Raw genomic sequence first — 18952 nt, 5'->3', positions numbered from 1 at the left:
TTGAGCTTTGAAACAAGGAGTCAATGTAATCAATGAATCTTTAATAAACTTGGACAATAAACTAGAAACCTTCGGTGACCACTTTTAAAATTTTATACTGTAGCTCTCTTTCAATTGTCTTTTAAGCTAATAACGGATATTCCTAAGACATCGTAGATATTTAACTATTTATTGAAGTAGGGTTTTATTTATTGTAAATAAAGTAATGCCACCATTATATTTTTGTTTTATTTATGACTTTGTATATTGATAAAATGTTCCCTGATTAAATTTTAGGGCAATTTATTAAAACTAAAAACCATTATTAAGGTAATAGATATTTTAATAATAGAATAGGTTCATTATTCTAAAAAATCTACAGAAAAATGGATTAATTCCGTTAAATTAAGTTGCGTTATTAATTTGTTTGCGGAATCTGAAACAAAAAGGATCACTGGTATTAATGGTATGAATGACAGTAAAATAATTTTGCATCGTAATTTTTAAGATTTTCTATGTAGTGGATCGAAATAATAATAATTATTATTAATTAAAATAAATTAAAATAAATTAAATATATTCAAAGAATTAGCCTAGCTATTCAAAGGGAGAACGCTGCCAGTATCTTCGGAACCTTGCCTAAAGGGACTCCTTTTAATAATATATTTTAGTTATAATATTATATTTTTTAAGGTTTTAGTTTTAGTTTAAATTATTAATTAATTAACTTTTAATTTAAAAATAATAATAATTATAACTTCAAAATTATGGAATTTAAGTAAATACTAATGAAGAACATTGAAGTTATAAATGTGGAGCTCAACTATCTCCCAAAATCTAGATTTTGGTGTTGGGGAAGGCCCTTAGAAAGTAAAATATTAAATATTTCTTCTTGCCTGCCACGTATAACATAAATCAACTTTGAAAGCAAGAGTGAATAGGCAAATGCGCTTCAATCTAGACTTCCTGATTGCTTTTTTAAGCATGATTGTCTTCAAGCGCAAGCCTATCATGGAGTAGTTTTTTTAAAACTTTTATTGAAAATGTTACAATAAAAGTAAAGCTAGTATTATCTATTTAAAATGGCTAATATTTTACAAAACAATTATTAATAAACTTACTGGGATAGCGTAGCGATCGAGCAGCTCTTATTGTCGGTTTAGCCGGAGGTAGTGCTGTTCTGTGATGTGCTGTTCCCACTGCAGGCAGAGCCGCCGACGAAGGAACAGCGGCCACCATTGCAGTACGGTAAGAATCCCCGGCAATTACGAACAATTCCATTGCCATTGGGCATGCACCGAACAGCCTGTCTGCAGTTTGCGCAGTAGGAACCAGGCTGAAAATATGTAGCTGTTAGTAATCATTTTAGTATAGACTACAGACGCCCTCTATAAATTACTTGCAGTTGTCCGCGACTTCGTCTCCATTATCATCATCATCATCATCATCGCGGGCCAACACAGAGTAAGTACAGTACGCGGCCGAAAGTGATGAACATCGGCCTTTAGAATGACATTTCATCTTTGTAGAGCGTTGTCTCTGTCACTAATCGCATATGACGCTTTGTCGGTCTCAACGACCGAGACAGTGCTCTACAAATCTGCTGTCTCCATCTAAAGATCGACGTTCATCACTTTTGGCCGCGTACTGTACGGGTCTCCTCCCAGAATGAGAAAGTTTAGGCATAGTCTGCCACCCTGGCCCAGTGCGGATTGGCAGACTTCACACACATCTGAGAACATTAAAAAGAACTCTCGGGCATACAGGTTGCCTCATGATGTTTTCCTTCGCTGTTGAAGCAAGTAATACCTATTTGATTGCTTGAAACGCGCATAACTACGAAAAGTTAGAGATGCATGCCCGGAATCGAACCCCCAAATTCCGATTAGAAGGCGGACGTCTTAACCACTAGGCTACCTCTGCTTATAGAGCTATAGATACCTACTTATATTATCCATACGGCCTCTACGGCGTTCTTATAGTCCTAAGACGGACTGAAGTTCGATAAAGCTTGTAGTTTCAAAATTGAAACCCTTACCGTTTGTACTATTGTAAAGCTCGTGGATAATAAGAAAGATTCATTAGGATGGCTTTCAGTGATATAAAACTTAAGGTGCGGGCAGGCCGCAGGTAGGTATGTACTCACCGTAGCAGTGTAGTTGCAAGGAGTTATTAGAGCTAATTGTCTTGCTTGTCGAGAGGCACTCTCGGTAAGATCGATTTCATTGGCGTCCGATAGGAGAGAATCATCAGCAATTATTATGTTTACGGCTACCTATAAAAACAATTCTAGTATTAGACAAATGGAAATTCTGCCGAGACGACCTAAGTGTTCACTTTTAATTATTTTTTAATTATAATATGAACGTAAAAATTACAGATCGAAAATATCATCTAAACCACCGCAACGAGGCAGGGTGCCCAGAACGCTGGCAGCGTTACCTCGTTGAATGGCCAGCATAATAATATGCTGACCGAGGTAACTGCCAGCCCTCCGGTCCCCCGTGGATTCCGCAAGACGGGATGAAAGGTCCTTAAAAAAGGATCTAGCACCTCAATTTACCTGATGGATTGACGCTGGTTCCCTGGGAACGGGGACGGGCGCTAATGTGGGACGCAACTTGCGTTGACACATTGGCCCCGTGTCATATCAGGAAGACAGCATCAAGACCGGGAGCCGCAGCAGAAACAGCTGAAAACGGCAAGCGGCGCAAGTATGCCTCTCTTATAGAGAGTTACATTTTTGTGCCGTTTGCCGTGGAGACCCTGGGGCCATGGAGTCTTAGTGCTAAAAATTTTTTACGAGACATTTCACCGCGATTAATAGCCTCAACTGGTGACAGAAGGGCTGGCTCATTTTTTGCGCAGCGGATCAGCCTGGCTGTCCAGCGCGGAAATGCAGCCAGTATTCTTGGCACCATTCCACGCGGTCATGATTTATATAGTAATTAGATAAGGCTAGCTTTAAGTTTTATTGTATTAAAAAAAAAAAAAAAAAAAAAAAAAAAAATTTACTTATAATATTTAATAAGTTAGGTACGAGTATAAATAATAATTTAAACAAATCTTACCAACGCCGTAAAAACGAGGAAGTAGATGTTTACAAGAGCCATTTTAAGGACTTTTATGGAGATTTTAAGGTGTTGGTTGAATTATAGAGTTCGTTCTGCTGATGTCGAGATGAGCTGCTGAATTTGCACTGAAGCTGCGACTTTATATACTGTAAATTAATAATACGTTTTATGCTAATTTCTAATTTATTGCAGGGTTGTCAGCAAGTTTGTATTGAAATTAAATCTTTCATGAAAATCTCTTTTCCTCTGTGCCTTGTCGCTTGAGATGTAGTTGTTGCATTTGATAGTTCAGGATTTCAGAAACTGTGCTTGACTTTACAAAATTTAATTATATTGGTTAGACATTCAATTTATTTGTCGTGAAGAAATTAAAATGCTGCTAAGTAGGTTATTTTATTTAGGTAATACAACTATTAGTAGCCGTTTAAGTTTTTAGTCGCCAGCAAAATAATTTTCCGTTTGGGTAGCTTTAGAGCTTTTTTAAAGCTTGGATAAAACGTATTCCCAAGGTTTTTAGTAATTTTCAAAACGAATGTAATACCTACTAATTAATAAAATATACTTAGAGACCGCCAATAGATAGTAAAATGAAAATAATCAACCAAGTGCGAGTCGGACTCGCGCACCGAGGGTTCCGACTTCCGTACCTTGGAAGGATATTGAGACAATAACTATTTTATTTATTTTATATATATTTATACGTCATGTAAAAGGGAGAAAACGTGTCTTGAAAGACAGACAAACAACGAAGTGATCTTATAACGGTTCCTTTTTCCTTTTGAGGTACGGGATCCTTATAGTCTCAACCATAACAAAACAAGATGAAGTCTTATAATTAAAGCTGTTAATTTGTACGTTATTTTTTCAAAAAAAATATTAAAACATCGGATCGTTAAACAAATATTTGTTCGATCTCCACGCCCTGACCGTGAACGTGACATTACGTTAAACGCACACAAAGCTAACAAACAAGACTGTTTCAGCGCAATAGCCGCTTTCATTTCATACACAGTAGATACATACACTACATTCATTTCATTTCACGCACAATGGGGCAAAACAACTCGTGAGGTCGTGATGTATGTTTCAAACAAAGTGACGCTGATAAGTGAACAATAGGTGTAGTTAATAAACTTAATAATAGTAGAATCGTAGAGGAAGATTAATAATGCTATCTAAGCATTTCTTTAGAGTTTTGTACGTAGTAAGGTGGTATTCGTTGACGTTTTCTTATTGTACGCCCGTGGCATATCATGGAGGCCGACGTCCGTTAGGTTTGGATTCAGTAAGAATATTTAAGTCTTAGTAAATTGTAGGACAGGGTTCTCAGAGAATAATACTAGGTCATCCGCGAATCTCAAATTATTTAGGTATTTTCCATCTATTTTTATTCTTTGTTCATTCCAGTTTAATTTTCGAAACACGCTCTCAAGTACTGCATTAAATATTTTAGGCGATAATGGATCTCCCTGTTTTACTCCTTTTGTCAGTTTTTATTATTAAATTGTAGGAACATCGTGAAGTGTTAGTAAATTCTATATAGTTTTAACTTTAAAAAGTGGCGATAAAATAGTACTTTACCGTCCAGGCCGGGAATAAAGCAATTATTTTTTAATTAATAGGATGAACGTGGACACCCCGCACACCTTCACGTCACCCGCACTATCCCGCACCGGGATAGTGCGGAGGCTTTTCGGATGTGCGGACGTTCCCGCCCCAATTGCCATCTCCACCTGTCGCGTACTGTGGCGATCCCCTGCCAAACACCCTTCGTTGTCCCCGACACAGGGAGGAACGATCCGCCGATCGTTCCTCCCCGTGTTGGGGACAATGCGTATAGAGAAACTTTCAGCTTTTTAACCGACTTCCAAAAAGAAGGTGGTTCTCAAGTCGTTTTTTGCCGACCGACTTGCAATTTTTTTATCATCAGAAGAAGCTTCCGTGGTGGTCCTGTAGAAAATTCTGGATCTAACTCCTTAATCCTGATGCTGCAGGGTTACTGCCCGCCTAATTTATCAAAATTCAGGAAGTGTTCATAGTGAGTTAATATTGTAGGTATCAAGCAACGACTTTATGCTTAGACTCCAAGTCTCAACTCCTAAACCCTGATGATGTAGGGTACAGCACTCCTAAACTATACCTACTGATTAAGGAACTGCGGATGATGCAATATTATTTTAGGAACCAAGCACTTCAGATCCCAACTCCTCAATCCTGATGCTGCCAGGTACTGAACTCCTAATCCGTGGGGATTCGGGAATTTCTGATGGTGAATTAATAGTTTAGGTATCAAGCAACGGCTTCACGCCTTTCACTCCAATTCTAAGCTCCTCGAACTTGATGATGCAGGGTACAGTACTCCTAAACCATAGAGATTCAGGAACTGTTCCTGGTGAAATAATATTGTAATAGCCAAGAATAATCATTGTTGTTGAATTGTCCCAACTCTTCAATCCTGATGCTGCAAGGTACTGAATTCCTAAGCCGTGTGGATTTGGAAAGTTTTATTGGGGAATTGATATTTTAGGTACAAGCAATTACTACTTACACTAAAAATCTTAAAATATTTTTTTTTTTAAAAACCGACTTCCAAAACCACTACAAAGTAAAAAATAACTTTGATTCTACACGTGTAGATATGTATGTTGAAGTCAGGCGAGCATAATAAAATACACTAAAAATCAAAGCGTGAAGCTCGCCCGACTTCAACGTACATACACGTCGTGTAGAATCAAAAGTTATTTTTTACTTTGTAGTGGTTTTGAAGTCAGTTTTTCAATTTTTTTATATATAAGTAGTTCGAGCTCTGCTATGTTAGTACTATGATATTATTCTGTGGCTCTGCGTTGATAGATTAGTCAGTCAGTCAATAAAAGTGTATGTAGTGAGGGACATGTGGCCTAATTGTGACAGCGCATATCATACGATCACGCAGGTTAAGCAATATTAATCCCAGTCGGTAACTGGATGGGCAGCTGACTGTGGTTTTGAATTTGCCATTTTCGTTTCCTCCATGCCTCGGAGAGTACCTACGTTAAGCCGTCGTCGGTCCAGCTTAATATTATCACTACCTATCATCTGATACCTACTAACCATTACCTCAGAGTCGATAGTCAGAAAATGGATGAGAATTTGGTGTCCTGTCGGTTCCGGCTATTATCACTAATACCTTATAGTCAAAATCGTACTCTTAGACCTTAGTTGAGTCTTATGGCTCTTACAGACGGAACTTAGCAGCCAATGTTATCCATGAATCTTTAATGAACTTGGACATTAACCTAGAAACCGACGGTGACCACTTCAGATTTTTAAATTTTTTCTGTAGCTCTCTTTCCATTGTCTGTTAAGCTAATAAAGGATATTTATAAGACATCTAAGTTATATATTATTTATTAAAGCAGGGTTTGTAATTTATTGTAAACTAGCGGATGCCCGCGGGATGCCCGCGACTTTGTCTGCATGGATTTAGGTTTTTAAAAATCCTGTGGGAGCGCAATGATTTTCTGGGATAAAAATTAGCCTATGTCACTCTCCAGGTCTTTAACTATACCCATGTAAAAAATCACCTCGATCCGTTGCTCCGTTGCGACGTGATTGAAGGACAAATTAACAAACAAACACATTTTCGCATTTATAATATGGGTAGTGATAAATAAAAACCATCATTACATTCTTATTTTATTCATGCCTTTGTATTGATAAAATGTTTCTAAAGGTAGTTTATTATTGATTAAGACCATTATGAAACTTATTTGTAGATAGATATTTTATTTTGTGATAAATAAATATTCATTCATTCATTCATTAAAATGACAGATTTTATTTTTATTTACTTTATTCGACTAACCAATAACAATCATACAAAAGAGAAGTACATAAAAAAGAGATTTATAATCAAAAGACAGCATAAACGTTAACAACTGGCTGGTACAGAAAGATTAGGTTTACTTATTATACTAAAAATCTACTGAAAAATAGGATAAATGCGTTGCATTATTAGTTTGGAATCTGAACAAAAAGAATTAATCAACGAATGATTACTGGTTTTGTACAATGAATAACAATAAAATTTATTTTGCATGGGAATAGGATGTTAGTGCGTCGAAATAATAATTATTGTAGGTAAGTGAAGTGTGGTATTGTACATAATATTATGAATATTATGGATGGACCTAGGTAAATTAAGAATAATGAAGTTCTAAATATGAAACTCAACTATTTCTCTAAATCTAAATTTTGGAGTTGGGCATAAAAGGTAGGAAAAAGTAAACAATTAGATTTTGTTGTAACTTTAATAGCCTTAAGTTACATAAAATTAAAACTGGCCTTATCTATTTAAAATGACTAATATTCTACAACATAAACTTACTGGGATAGAGTACCGAGCAGGTCTTCTTGTCTGTTTAGTCGGTGGTATAACCGTTCCTACTGCAGGCTGAGCCGGGGAACAAGGAACAGCGACCGCCGTTGCAGTACGGCAAGAATCCCCGGCAATTACGTACTATTCCATTGCCATTGGGCAGACACCGAACAGTCTGTGTGCATTTTGCGCTGTAGGAACCAGGCTGAAATTATTTAGCTGTTAGTAATTACTAATAACTTTAGTATGGAGGCCCTCTAAAATTAATATCTAAGTCTTGAAGGTTTATTAATAATTGTTATAGAGCTGTAGGTGTAATATCCATACGGCCTTTACGTCGTTCTTGTAGTCTTAAAGCGGACTGAAGTTGGAAAGGTTGTAGTTTCAAACCCCAGCTACTACTATTAACTACTACTTCTACTACTGTAAAGCTCATGGATAATAATAAGAAAGCATTAACTAGGATGGCTTTCAGTGATATAGAACTTTAGGTGCGGGCATGTTGGTAGGTACTCACCGTAGAACTTAGAAGTGTAGTTGCAAGAAGTTATTTGAGTGACGAATAGTCTCTCTTGAGTTGGTTCTTCAGCTTGTTTTTCTTGTAGAGAGGCACTCTCGGTAAGATCGATTTTCGACTGAAGAGAATCATCAGCAAAAATTATGTTGACAGCTACCTATAAAACAGTTCTAGTATTAGATAAATGGAAATTCTGCGAGAATAGTTAAGTTTAAATAATATTTAATAGGCTTGGTATTAGTAAGTTTTGCTTCTGGTTGGGAATTGTGATTCTCTTGAAAATCACATAAATGATAGGCGCTAGAGTTTCATAAGCTTTTAAAAGCTGTTTCAGAAATTTTATCAATTCATTAAAAGTAAGTGGGTAAGTATCTTACAATGAAGGCAGTTTCAACTAGGTACCTACCTAATTTGATTAATACGTATAATTGATTAATAATTTAAACAAATCTTACCAGCGCAGTAAAAGCGAGAAAGTAAGTGTATAGAAGAGCCATTTTAAGGACTTTTGTGGAGATTTTAAATATCTATAGTTCGTGCTGCTGATGTCGAGGTGAGCTGCTGCACTGAAGCAGCGACTTTATGTACTGTGGATTAATAATCACGTTTTATGCTAATTTCAAATTTATTGCAGGGTTGTCGTGGCCGTGAACGTGACATTACGTTAAACGCACACAAAGCTAACAAACAAGAATGTTTCAGCGCAATAGCCGCTTTTAGTTCATACACAGTAGTCATACACTACATTCATTTAATTCCATATACCTAATACACAATGGGCCAAAACAACTTGTGAGGTCGTGATGCATGTGACGCTGATAAAAGTGAACAATATAATATCTAGTAGCTATTAATGGTATTGCGGCTATCGAAACATTTCTTTATAGTTTCGTAGGTACGTAGTAACTAGTAAGGTAGGTTACTTATTTGTTATTAAAACTTAGATTCTAACAACTGTTAGACGGATAAAAACTAGGTGATTGTATTATCTGTGGTGTGCTCTGCGGAGTAGCGAATCTATGGGAAACGTCACTCTGAAATGGCGCGTAAAAAAAAAGAGTAGTTTGGTCTTGTGCGGCTATAACTAAGAATTACTATGAACAGTGAAAAAAACCTTCTAAAGTATATCAAAGTGGTTTTCATTCTAATACTTCAAAGAAATTCGGAACCCGGAGTTTAGTTGGAGAAATGTTTAATTTTGTAACGAAAATGTGTAAAAATTATTTATTTATTTAAATTAAGTATTAATCTTGACTAAAGAATATTAAAGATTATGTTAAAATTTTGTTTTTTCTTTATAAGAATTTCAACAACTTTCTTTTTTAAAATATGAACTTCATTTTAAGTTAGTCACTTTGTGATTTAAGCTTTAAATGTTTTTATTTTCCTCTCTAAAACAATGGTCAACTCTCCCCAGACTGCGGTTCAAGTGCCCCTGATGGTGGCGAGAGTTGGCTCATTTCTCATTTTTGTTAAAATCTATTTTTTAAGTATTATTTAATTGAAAAAGTAATGCTGCAAAAGTGGGTCTTAATAAATAGGTGCGCTAACGCTTGAAATTATTTTCTAATTTCTACAACTTATTTTTAAGAAAATATGACACTTTAATTAAAAAGTGGTTCAAGTCTCCCGTCCTTTCCCTAATAAATAAACCAAAAGAGGTCGTTAATAACAATTAGCTCGCAAAAAAGTGGCTATCGTGCGTTGAACTTTTTGAAAAGTGCATTTTTTATGAGCCACTTTTTTGCGAGTTATTTATTTTATTCTCAGCGCAATGTAACCAGAATGTGTATTATTTTTATTTCGAAGAAATTGACCCCATACCTACCTTACAAGAAATTTATTCTTTTTGTACATATATACTTACAGTCCACTTAGAAAATAAAAAAAAAATCTTCAATAACTAAGCTAAGTATTTTTCTTATTTATTTGACCACAATTTTAGTTGTTAAAATAAACAACCATAAACTTTAGACACAGAAAAGTTTTTTTTTGTCGAAAATTTGTGGTCTAGTTACACCCCGGTTTCGGGGTTGCACTTTATCAAAGGCCACCCTGTATAACAGTAGTATACATTACCATATTATCTTCGAGCGAGATAGTCCACCCCTGCAATCAATAAACTATTACAACATTTCCTGAGGGTCGACACGAACCACCTACTCTATACTTATTTATTCTGGTCTGTTTTGATATTTTTTGAGCCTATACCTCGTATATCGTTTGATACCTCGTTAGAGCCACCCGGCACCCAACCTGCACCGCCTCGACTCACGCGGTCAGTATTCTTCATAATAATATTGTGGACTTCTATGGACATACGCTCACTATCAACTCCGAGCGAGGCGATCCTGCACTGACGTTACGGAGTTGGTATAGTCCATAGAAGTTCATATCAAATATCGCTTAGATTCAAATTACGGCGTAATTATTAGGACATAAATAAAATTATTTAAACGATAGAAAGAAAAGAAATTAATAAAAGACGTTTATTTTCCAAACTGTGCCACACACGACAACTTATAACTAAGAGTTGTTTAGATAGGTATATAATATTTTAATACGATCCTAAGAATGCGATGACAGCTCGAAGGTAGTCCAAGAAGGATACACTTACCTACCTTCTAAAACAGCTGTATGGTTCTATTTATCGAGCCTAACAAAGACTTGGCTATAATTATTTTGATATTCAGTACTTTTAGTGGCCGACCGCGGAAGTTTTTTGATAGGAAATTGGGAACTGTCCTTTCCCGTGGATTTTCCAAAAAAAATATCTTTTATAAAAACCTTATCCTAACAATTACAACACAGCAAAAAAACAATTTATCCAATTTGATGGCGTGACTAAGGAAAATAGGGGTTCATTTTTACATACATATATGTATAAGATAAATTAAAAGTACAATTATTACATTCTTGTTTTATTTATGTATTGATATAATTGTTCTCTAATTAAATTTAAGGGCAACTCGTTACGTATGATTACGCTAATACGTATTATTAAGCGAATAGATACTTTGATAATAAAATAGGGTTATTATACAAAAAAATCTACTGGGTATTATACTTAAATGGATAGATTCGTTGCATTATTAATTTTATTGTGGCATCTGAAACAAAAAAGATTAATCAACGAATGATCACTGGTATTGATGGTATGAATAACAATAAAATTTGTTGTTTTGTATCGAAATTTTCTAAATACAGGTAGATATAGTGTCTCGAAATAAATAATAATTATTGTAAGTGTTTAATAGGATGGATAGGTAATACCTAAGTAAATTCTAAGAACAATCCGTAAATAAAAAATGGACCTCAACTCTAAAATTCAAAATTTCGGGATTGGGAAAGATAGAACCTAGTCTTTTACTAGCTGATGCCCGCGACTTCGTATGCGTGGATTTAGGTTTTTAAAAATCCCGTGGGAACTCTTTGATTTTCAGGGATAAAAAGTAGCCTATGTCCCTTTCCAGGTCTTAAACTAAACCCATGCAAAAAATCACGTCGATCCGCTGCTCCGTTGCAACATGATTGAAGGACAAACAAACACCCTTTCACATTTATAATAGGGGTAGTGATAATAGAGGTAGTGATTGCTGTTATAATAAAATTAAAACTAGCCGTATCTATTCAAAATCGCTTTAATAAACTTACTGGGATAGCGTAGCAAGCAGGTCTTATTGTGTGTTTAGCCGGTGGTAGTGCCGTTCCCACTGCAGGCGGAGCCGGGGAACAAGGAACAGTAGCCACCGTTGCAGTACGGAAAGAATCCCCAGCAATTACGAACAATTCCAACGCCATTGGACTGACACCTAACAGCCTGTGTGCAGCTTGCGCAGTAGCGACCAGGCTGAAAATATTTAGCTGTTAGTTATGACTTTAGTCAAACAACCGTACTCAGAGTCGCTTAATCGTTACTTAAGATTGAGTTAAACGAGACAGAGCTATATCTCTCACATAAATCTGTCTCGTTTTAACTCAATCTTAAGTAACGATTAGCGACTCTGAGTGCGGCGGTTAGACCTTTGTTAATTGTAGGTTGCACCTATTTGCTGAAATCAGTCAAGTGCATCTGCATGATACCACAATCCGATATAATTTATAACAAGGTGATGCCCGCAACTTCGTCCGCATGGATTTAGGTTATTGAAAATGCCGTGGGAACTCTTTGATTTTCTGGGAAAGAAAGAAAAGTGGCCCAGTTACTCTCTAGGTCATATCCATGCAGAAAATCACGTCAATTTGTTGCTCCTTTATTGTGACGTGATTGAACGACAAACCAATTAACTAACAAACAAACACACTTTCGTATTTATTATTATAAATGCGAAAGTTTGAATGAAGATTATAGATGTTTGTTTGTTGGTTAATTACCCATAATTCACTACCCATATTGGTAGTGAAATATAGGTAGTGATGCTGATATAGAACGGGCTTTCCTGAATGAGATCTGACATAGAGCTAAATAGTTTCCGTACGAAGGCTTTAAGGGTATTCTTATAGTTCTAAGGTCATGGACTGAAGTTCGAAAGGTTGTAGTTTCAATCCTATCTACTGTTCTCTATATTGTACTCTGCTCACTATTGTAAAGCTCGTGGATAATAAGTAAGCAATGGCTAGGATGGTTTTCAGTGATCGACAGAACTTTAGATGTGGAGCGAGGTTCTTACCGTGGACGTGTAATTGCAACGAGTTGTTTGAGTGAAGAATAGTCTCTCCTGAGGTGGTTCTTCAGCTTGTCTTGCTTGTCGAGAGGCACTCTCGGTAAGATCGATTTCATTGGCGTCCGATAGGAGAGAATCATCAGCAAAAATTATATTTACGGCTACCTATAAAAACAATAATGAACATTGTAATGTTATTAATTGTACAAATGGAAATTCTGCCGAGAAGACCTATTCACTTTTAATTAGGTATACTTTGTGGAGTTTAAATAATATTTTAGGCTAGGTAATAAGGTTGTGCTTGTGGTTGAGAAAGTATTCTCTTGAAAATTACACAAATGATAAGCCCTAGAATTTCATGAAATTTTAAAAGCTGTTTCGGAAAATTTTTAGTGGGTGAGTATCTTACAATGAAGGCGGCTTAAACTATTGATTAATAATTTAAACAAATCTTACCAACGCCGTAAAGGCGAGAAAGTAGATGTTTCCAAGGGCCATTTTAAGGACTTTTATGGAGATTTCAATGTGTTGTTTGAATTATAAAGTTCGTTCTGCTGATGTCGGGGTGAGCTGCTGAATTTGCACTGAAGCTACGACTTTATTTATACTGCTGATTATTGATACGTTTTATGTTAATTTCTAATTTATCGCAGGGTTGTCAAGTAAGTTTGTATTGAAATTACTTATATCTCTTTTTCTTTTTGCCTTGTCGCTTCAGATGGTTTGTTGCTTTTGACTTTTGATCTCTGAGCAATCTTAGGTTTTATGTATCTGTGCGTTCGATGATATTTTAATTTTATAATTCAGGATTTCGAAAATTATCCCTTATACCTACTGTGTTTCATCATCATCATCAACAACCGATAGACGTCTTCTGCTGGACATAGGTCTCTTGCAGGGACTTCCACATGCCACGGTCTTGTGTCGTCTGAATCCAGCGGCTTACTGTTTTTAAGTTTACTAAATTCAATCAGATTGGTTTTGTGAGGGTCAAGTAGATATACCTACGTCTTACACTAACTACAAAACTTATGTAAATTTTCTTTTTATTAGTTAGTTTTATTAGCTAACAAATAAAATCAGTAGATACCAGGAGGAATTCTTATAGTGTGCCATCTGATAATAAGATAGAGACCGTTAGATACTAGATAGTAAAGTGAAAAATTGTTAACGGTAACAAAACAAGATGAAGTCATGTCATATTATAGCTTTTAAATTGCACGGTAATTTTTCACGATCTTAAAAATGGCAAATATTTACGATTCTCAAATATTTGTCCCATCTTCACGCCCTGACCGTGAACGTGACATTACGTTAAACGCACACAAAGCTAACAAACAAGAATATTTCAGCGCGATAGCCGCTTTCATTTCATACACACTAGATACATACCTACACTACATTCATTTCATTTCACACACATAATAATGGGGCAAAACATCTCGTGAGGTCGTGATGCATGTTTCTAACAAAGTGACGCTGATAAAAGTGAACAATAGGTGTAGTACCTAATAATAGTAGAGGCGTAGAGGGGAATAAATGCTATCTAAACATTTCTGTAGAGTAGTGTACGTAGTAAGGTACCTCTTTGCTGACAACTTTTTCCTAATGTACGCCCATGCGTGGCAGATCATGGAGTCAGTTAGTTTCGGATTTTGTAAGAATAGTAGGTACTCTTAAAAAGTAAATTGTAGGAACAACTTGAAGTGTAAGTACATTCTATAAGTATAATTTTATCTTTAAAATGTGATAAAAATTTCACTAAAAGCGAATGCGGACGAATTTCGAACCCGGACGCTCCGTTAAGGAGACCGACTTACTCTTAACAACTAGGATGGGTTTCACCGCTTTTTATCCATTAATATTTATAGTAGACTAGTAAACCGCCCCGCCTTCGCACGGATTTCGCAATTTTCGTAAGGATCTCAATTTTTTTTGAAATAAAATATACTTAGCCTATTTCACTCACGAATAATGTTGCTTTCTAGTCGTGAAATAATTTTCAAAATCGGTTCATTAGTTCTAGAGATTATCCCCTACAACAAACAACAAACGTACAAACTTTACCGCTTTATAATATTAGTACAGTAGATAGAATATAGTATTACAATTTTTTAATTTATTAAAGTTTCCTGTTGCAATCTAGTTGTCAGGCGGATGCGCTTAGCACGCCCCATAAATCTGTTAACTTGCTAAATGCAATTAGTTCCTACTACCTACCCGTCTATCTTGCGTCTGGAGTCTGGATGATATGGTTTACATTTTATTTAAATACTAGATGATGCCCGCGAATTCGTCCGCGTGGATTTAGGTTCCTTAAAAATCCCGTGGGAACTCTTTAATTTTCCGGGATAAAAAGTAGCCTACTATGTCCTTCCCCGGGATGTAAGCTAACTCTGTACCAAATTTCATTAACAGCAGACAGACAGACGGACAGACGGACGGACAGACAGACACACTTTCGCATTTATAATATTAGTATGGATATAAAAGGATTGACTGACTGACTGATCTATCAACGCACAGCTACTGGACGGATCGGGCTGACATCCGCTAAGAAAGGATTTTTGAAAATTCAACCCCTAAGGGGTAAAATATGGGTTCGAAATTTGTGTAGGTAGTCCACGGGAACGAAGTCGCGAGCATATAAGAATCTTCCTCGTTTTTCTCTGAAAATAACGTAATAACTACGATTTTTATAGTGGAAGTAAGTTATTTTTTGATTATTAAATCTTTTTAGGGTTGAACTCTCACACACTCGAAGGGCAGGATCCTACTACTAAGCCTCCGCTGTCCGTCCGTCCGTCTGTCCATCTTTCAGTTCGCTGTACCTACCTATCTCATGAATCGTGACAGGTAGAGGATTGCAATTTTACCAGTTTGTAATTTTTATTGCCAGTTTTCGGAAACCACCATGAAAAAAAAAAAAAAAAGTAGGTACATGGTGTCATATCTTGTACAATGGTACGGAAGCCTTTGTGTGCGAGTCTGGTTCATACTTGACCAGTTTTTTAAATTTAAATTCATGAAACAAACTTCTTGAGTTAGGTCAAAACACTCTTTCCACCCATCTCGTGGTGGAGCCAAAAATACAGTCTGATAAGGGTTGCAAGATTAAGAACTACATTGACGTTACTGGTTGAAATGGAATTTTCATTAAATCCAAACATTCATCTAATTGAATTCCTTACACTCCTCGTATTAAACATAAACGGCCAGAAAATGTAAGACATTTAGACAGACAGATCCAACTTTGACGATAAAACATTTCAGAAAAACTTCGATTAATCAGGAGATAGTAGATATCTAGAATCTGGCATTGTTTTTGTAAAGTAAAATAAATAAAATTAGCATTCAAGAATGTTAATTTTTATTATAATTTTAAATAAATTTTTCTTTATATTACGGAGTTGTTATTCTAAGATATTACGTAAAAGATTTTAGTAAGAAGTAGTTAAATTATTTCAGTAAAGAAACGACTTTTCAAATGTAAAAAATAGCAAAGGAAAAGGCGTATACCATGCATTTCAAATATGAAGACCATGGATATAAAGGTATATACATAAGTATACCTTGTTAGTTGTAACCATTGCAGGTATCAAACTTTTACACTGTAGGTAGCTTGATATTTTACTGTTTTTATTTTTAAAGAAAACCTATAGCAATTATCTACTTACTTAAAAAGCCAGCAGAACAATAGAGCAATCCTCTAATTATAAGTGTCGATGGTCTTCACATTTGAAACGCATAGTATACATAGTAAGTTACACGCACTTGATTTGCCTAAGCACAAGCTAGACTAGGCACAGCAGAACAGATGCCAAGATTGCAGTGAGGTCTCGCAGGATCGTTGCAGGACTTCAGAAGTCCGCCGATGGGCTTGCAAATGACGCGAGTGTTACAATCGTGGCAAGAGATCCTTGGTAGGACTGTTACATCGCATGTAGTCCAATTCATAGGATTTAGAGGATTGGGTCCGACATTTCCTCCATCGTCTAGATTTTCATCTTCTACTTGACGACGAGCTCTTCCTTGATTTTGGTGAGGGTCTCCTTGATTTTGTTGGGGGCCTCCTTGATTTTGATGAGGGCCTCCTTGAGACACGTGCGGTCCACCTTGAGCGCTTTGCCCCAAGGAAATAGCCAGTAAGGCGATCTGAAAAGTTAGGTTAAATATAGTTCCGTTTGCATCCTCAAGGCATTGTTTGAATTTCATTGATAGCATCGCGAACGCAGTGATTGAATGTAAATAAGCGATAAAAAATATTTAAGTATCTAATGGTAAAGAATTTTCCGCAAAAAAACACTCTGACAAAAATATCATGAGGTTAACGGTCTAGTAAAATTAATTTTCTTGATTTTATTTCGCTGGTGAACAACTTTCAATACTTAATTAGGTATTCGAAGGAAGAAGTGTGCTAGTAAAAAATATGTGTTCGATTTTTAGCTGGCTAGGTTTATTTTTCGTATACACTAAAGGCCTAGGCATACTAAAGACAGAGTGTGACGAGATAAAGCGCGACGGTACTTAGCATAGAATGCGTGTACGATTTGCACGGAACAAAAATAAAGGGTAAGCCTGCACTGCAAAATTTCACCGTGCGAATTTTCCCGCAGAATTCTGCGACATGGAAATTGTATGAAGCCGTTCGCGAGTGTTAGCGGTCTCATACAATCCAGTATGGGTAGAGTATGTTACAGAATCCTGCAAAAAAATATCGCGCGGTAAAACGCAGTTCGTGCTTACCTTAACTGTATGATGATCATCATACTGCGAAACGCGATGGTACCATTGTGGGCCCACTCACTGCACCTGCACTGCGCGCGTACTATGAGCCACAAGGCTCACAGTGTGAATACCCTTAGTAGCCTTAGATTTTATTTCACGAACGTTGATAGAATTTGTGTGTTGAAACAGAGTAAAAGTAAAATGAACCTTAAGAGCCTTGTTTTATCTGAATTGAACCGCCGAACTCCTGAATAGGAGGCAGATGCCTCTCGCTTAGTGCCCAAGACCGATATTATACGTTAGGTAGTTCGGATTCGGAACCGTGTAAAGTAAAATTTTACTTACCAGCAATATGCAGACAGTGATACTCTTGAAACCAGCCATTGTTTTGTTCTACTTAGTATTTGTGCTGATGAATGCATTTATTCTGCTTTTATAGTATTCCGTAGTAGTTATCTAGTGAGGTAAACTATCCCCCGCCCGCTTAGAAAGCGTAAACAAGGAAATAACAAGCCTGGGTTTTCCAACAACGGAAAGTACTATTGTTTAATAGTATCTGTAATGTTTGAGATTCAGGTACTTAACTACTTACAGCTAGTTATATGGTTGTAATGGTTGTATAGTTGATTTTCGCTGAACTAAACTTCTAAATAAAAAGTATTAGCTAAATATTTTCACTACCCCTATTAAAAATGCGAAAGTGTGTTTGTTTGTTGGTTTGTCCTTCAATCACGTCCGCGTCGCAACGGAGCAACGGATCGACGTGATTTTTCGCATGAGTATAGGTATAAGACCTAGAGACATAGGCTACTTTGTATCACGGAAAATCAAAGAGTTCCCCTGGGAATTTTCAAAAACTAAATCCACGCGTACGATGTCGCGAGCATCTGCAGATACTTATTTTTATAAAAACGGACTTTGACTAAAGCTGGCGTGATATGGGAATAGACGAGAAAAAAAACACGTGCGAGTCAGATTCGCGCAACGAGGGTTCCGTTCTACAGCCGTATTTTTCGACATTTTGCACGATAATCCAAAAACTATAATGCATAAAAATAAATAAAAATCTGTTTTAGAATGCACAGGTGAAGCCCTTTCATATGGTACCTTGATATAGCTATCTGACTTCGAAAATTGAAAATACTAATTTTTGTTCATGACCATAGCAATTTTTTTTTAAATTTTTAATTTTTGTGTGATGTAACCACAAATTCACGGTTTCGGATTTTCCCCCTAATGTCTGTTATAAGATCTACCTATCTGCCAAATTTTATGATTCTAGGTCAACGGGAAGTAGGTACCCTGTAGGTTTCTCGACAGACCGACAGACAGACAGACAGACAGATAACAAAGTGATCCCATCCCATAAGGGTTCCGTTTTTCCTTTTGAGGTACGGAACCCTAAAAATCGGCCAAGTGCGTGGCGGGCCACGCGCAGTGTAGGGTTCCGTAGTCACAATCCTCGAAAAACAGATATAACTCCTTAACCTGTGAACCATACTTAGCCATGATAGTCTTCCTTTAAAATTGATTATAGGTATATACTACTGCTGTGAATTTTTTCACGTTCCTATATACTACCATTTGGCTGAGATTAACCGAGGACGGACGGACAGACGGACGGACATGT

General features: G+C 36.4%; 3 protein-coding genes across 3 annotated transcripts; all 3 read right to left on the bottom strand.

The window, feature by feature from the left end:
- Positions 1-301: 301 nt before the first annotated feature.
- Positions 302-3208, bottom strand: LOC117991475 (uncharacterized). Its single transcript, XM_034979073.2, has 4 exons — positions 3051-3208; positions 2126-2254; positions 1101-1315; positions 302-415 (listed from the first exon to the last, which is right to left on the bottom strand). Exons 1-3 carry the CDS (start codon positions 3090-3092, stop codon positions 1139-1141), a joined length of 348 nt encoding a protein of 115 aa, XP_034834964.1. The 5' UTR covers positions 3093-3208; the 3' UTR covers positions 302-415; positions 1101-1138.
- Positions 3209-7326: 4118 nt separating this feature from the next.
- On the bottom strand, positions 7327-8538 carry LOC138403641 (uncharacterized). The gene is made up of 3 exons (XM_069504999.1): positions 8386-8538; positions 7931-8087; positions 7327-7618 (listed from the first exon to the last, which is right to left on the bottom strand). The coding sequence occupies exons 1-3, from the start codon at positions 8425-8427 to the stop codon at positions 7548-7550; spliced, it is 270 nt and encodes an 89-aa protein (XP_069361100.1). The 5' UTR covers positions 8428-8538; the 3' UTR covers positions 7327-7547.
- Positions 8539-10404: 1866 nt separating this feature from the next.
- LOC117991137 (uncharacterized) lies at positions 10405-13203 on the bottom strand. The gene is made up of 4 exons (XM_069504997.1): positions 13051-13203; positions 12601-12759; positions 11585-11780; positions 10405-11040 (listed from the first exon to the last, which is right to left on the bottom strand). The coding sequence occupies exons 1-3, from the start codon at positions 13090-13092 to the stop codon at positions 11619-11621; spliced, it is 363 nt and encodes a 120-aa protein (XP_069361098.1). The 5' UTR covers positions 13093-13203; the 3' UTR covers positions 10405-11040; positions 11585-11618.
- Positions 13204-18952: the final 5749 nt, after the last annotated feature.

This window comes from Maniola hyperantus, chromosome 19 (assembly GCF_902806685.2).
Source record: "Maniola hyperantus chromosome 19, iAphHyp1.2, whole genome shotgun sequence".
NCBI classification, from domain to species: Eukaryota; Metazoa; Arthropoda; class Insecta; order Lepidoptera; family Nymphalidae; genus Maniola; species Maniola hyperantus.
The sequence above is the reverse complement of the archived record's forward strand: the minus strand, read 5'-3'. Positions and strand labels throughout refer to the sequence as shown.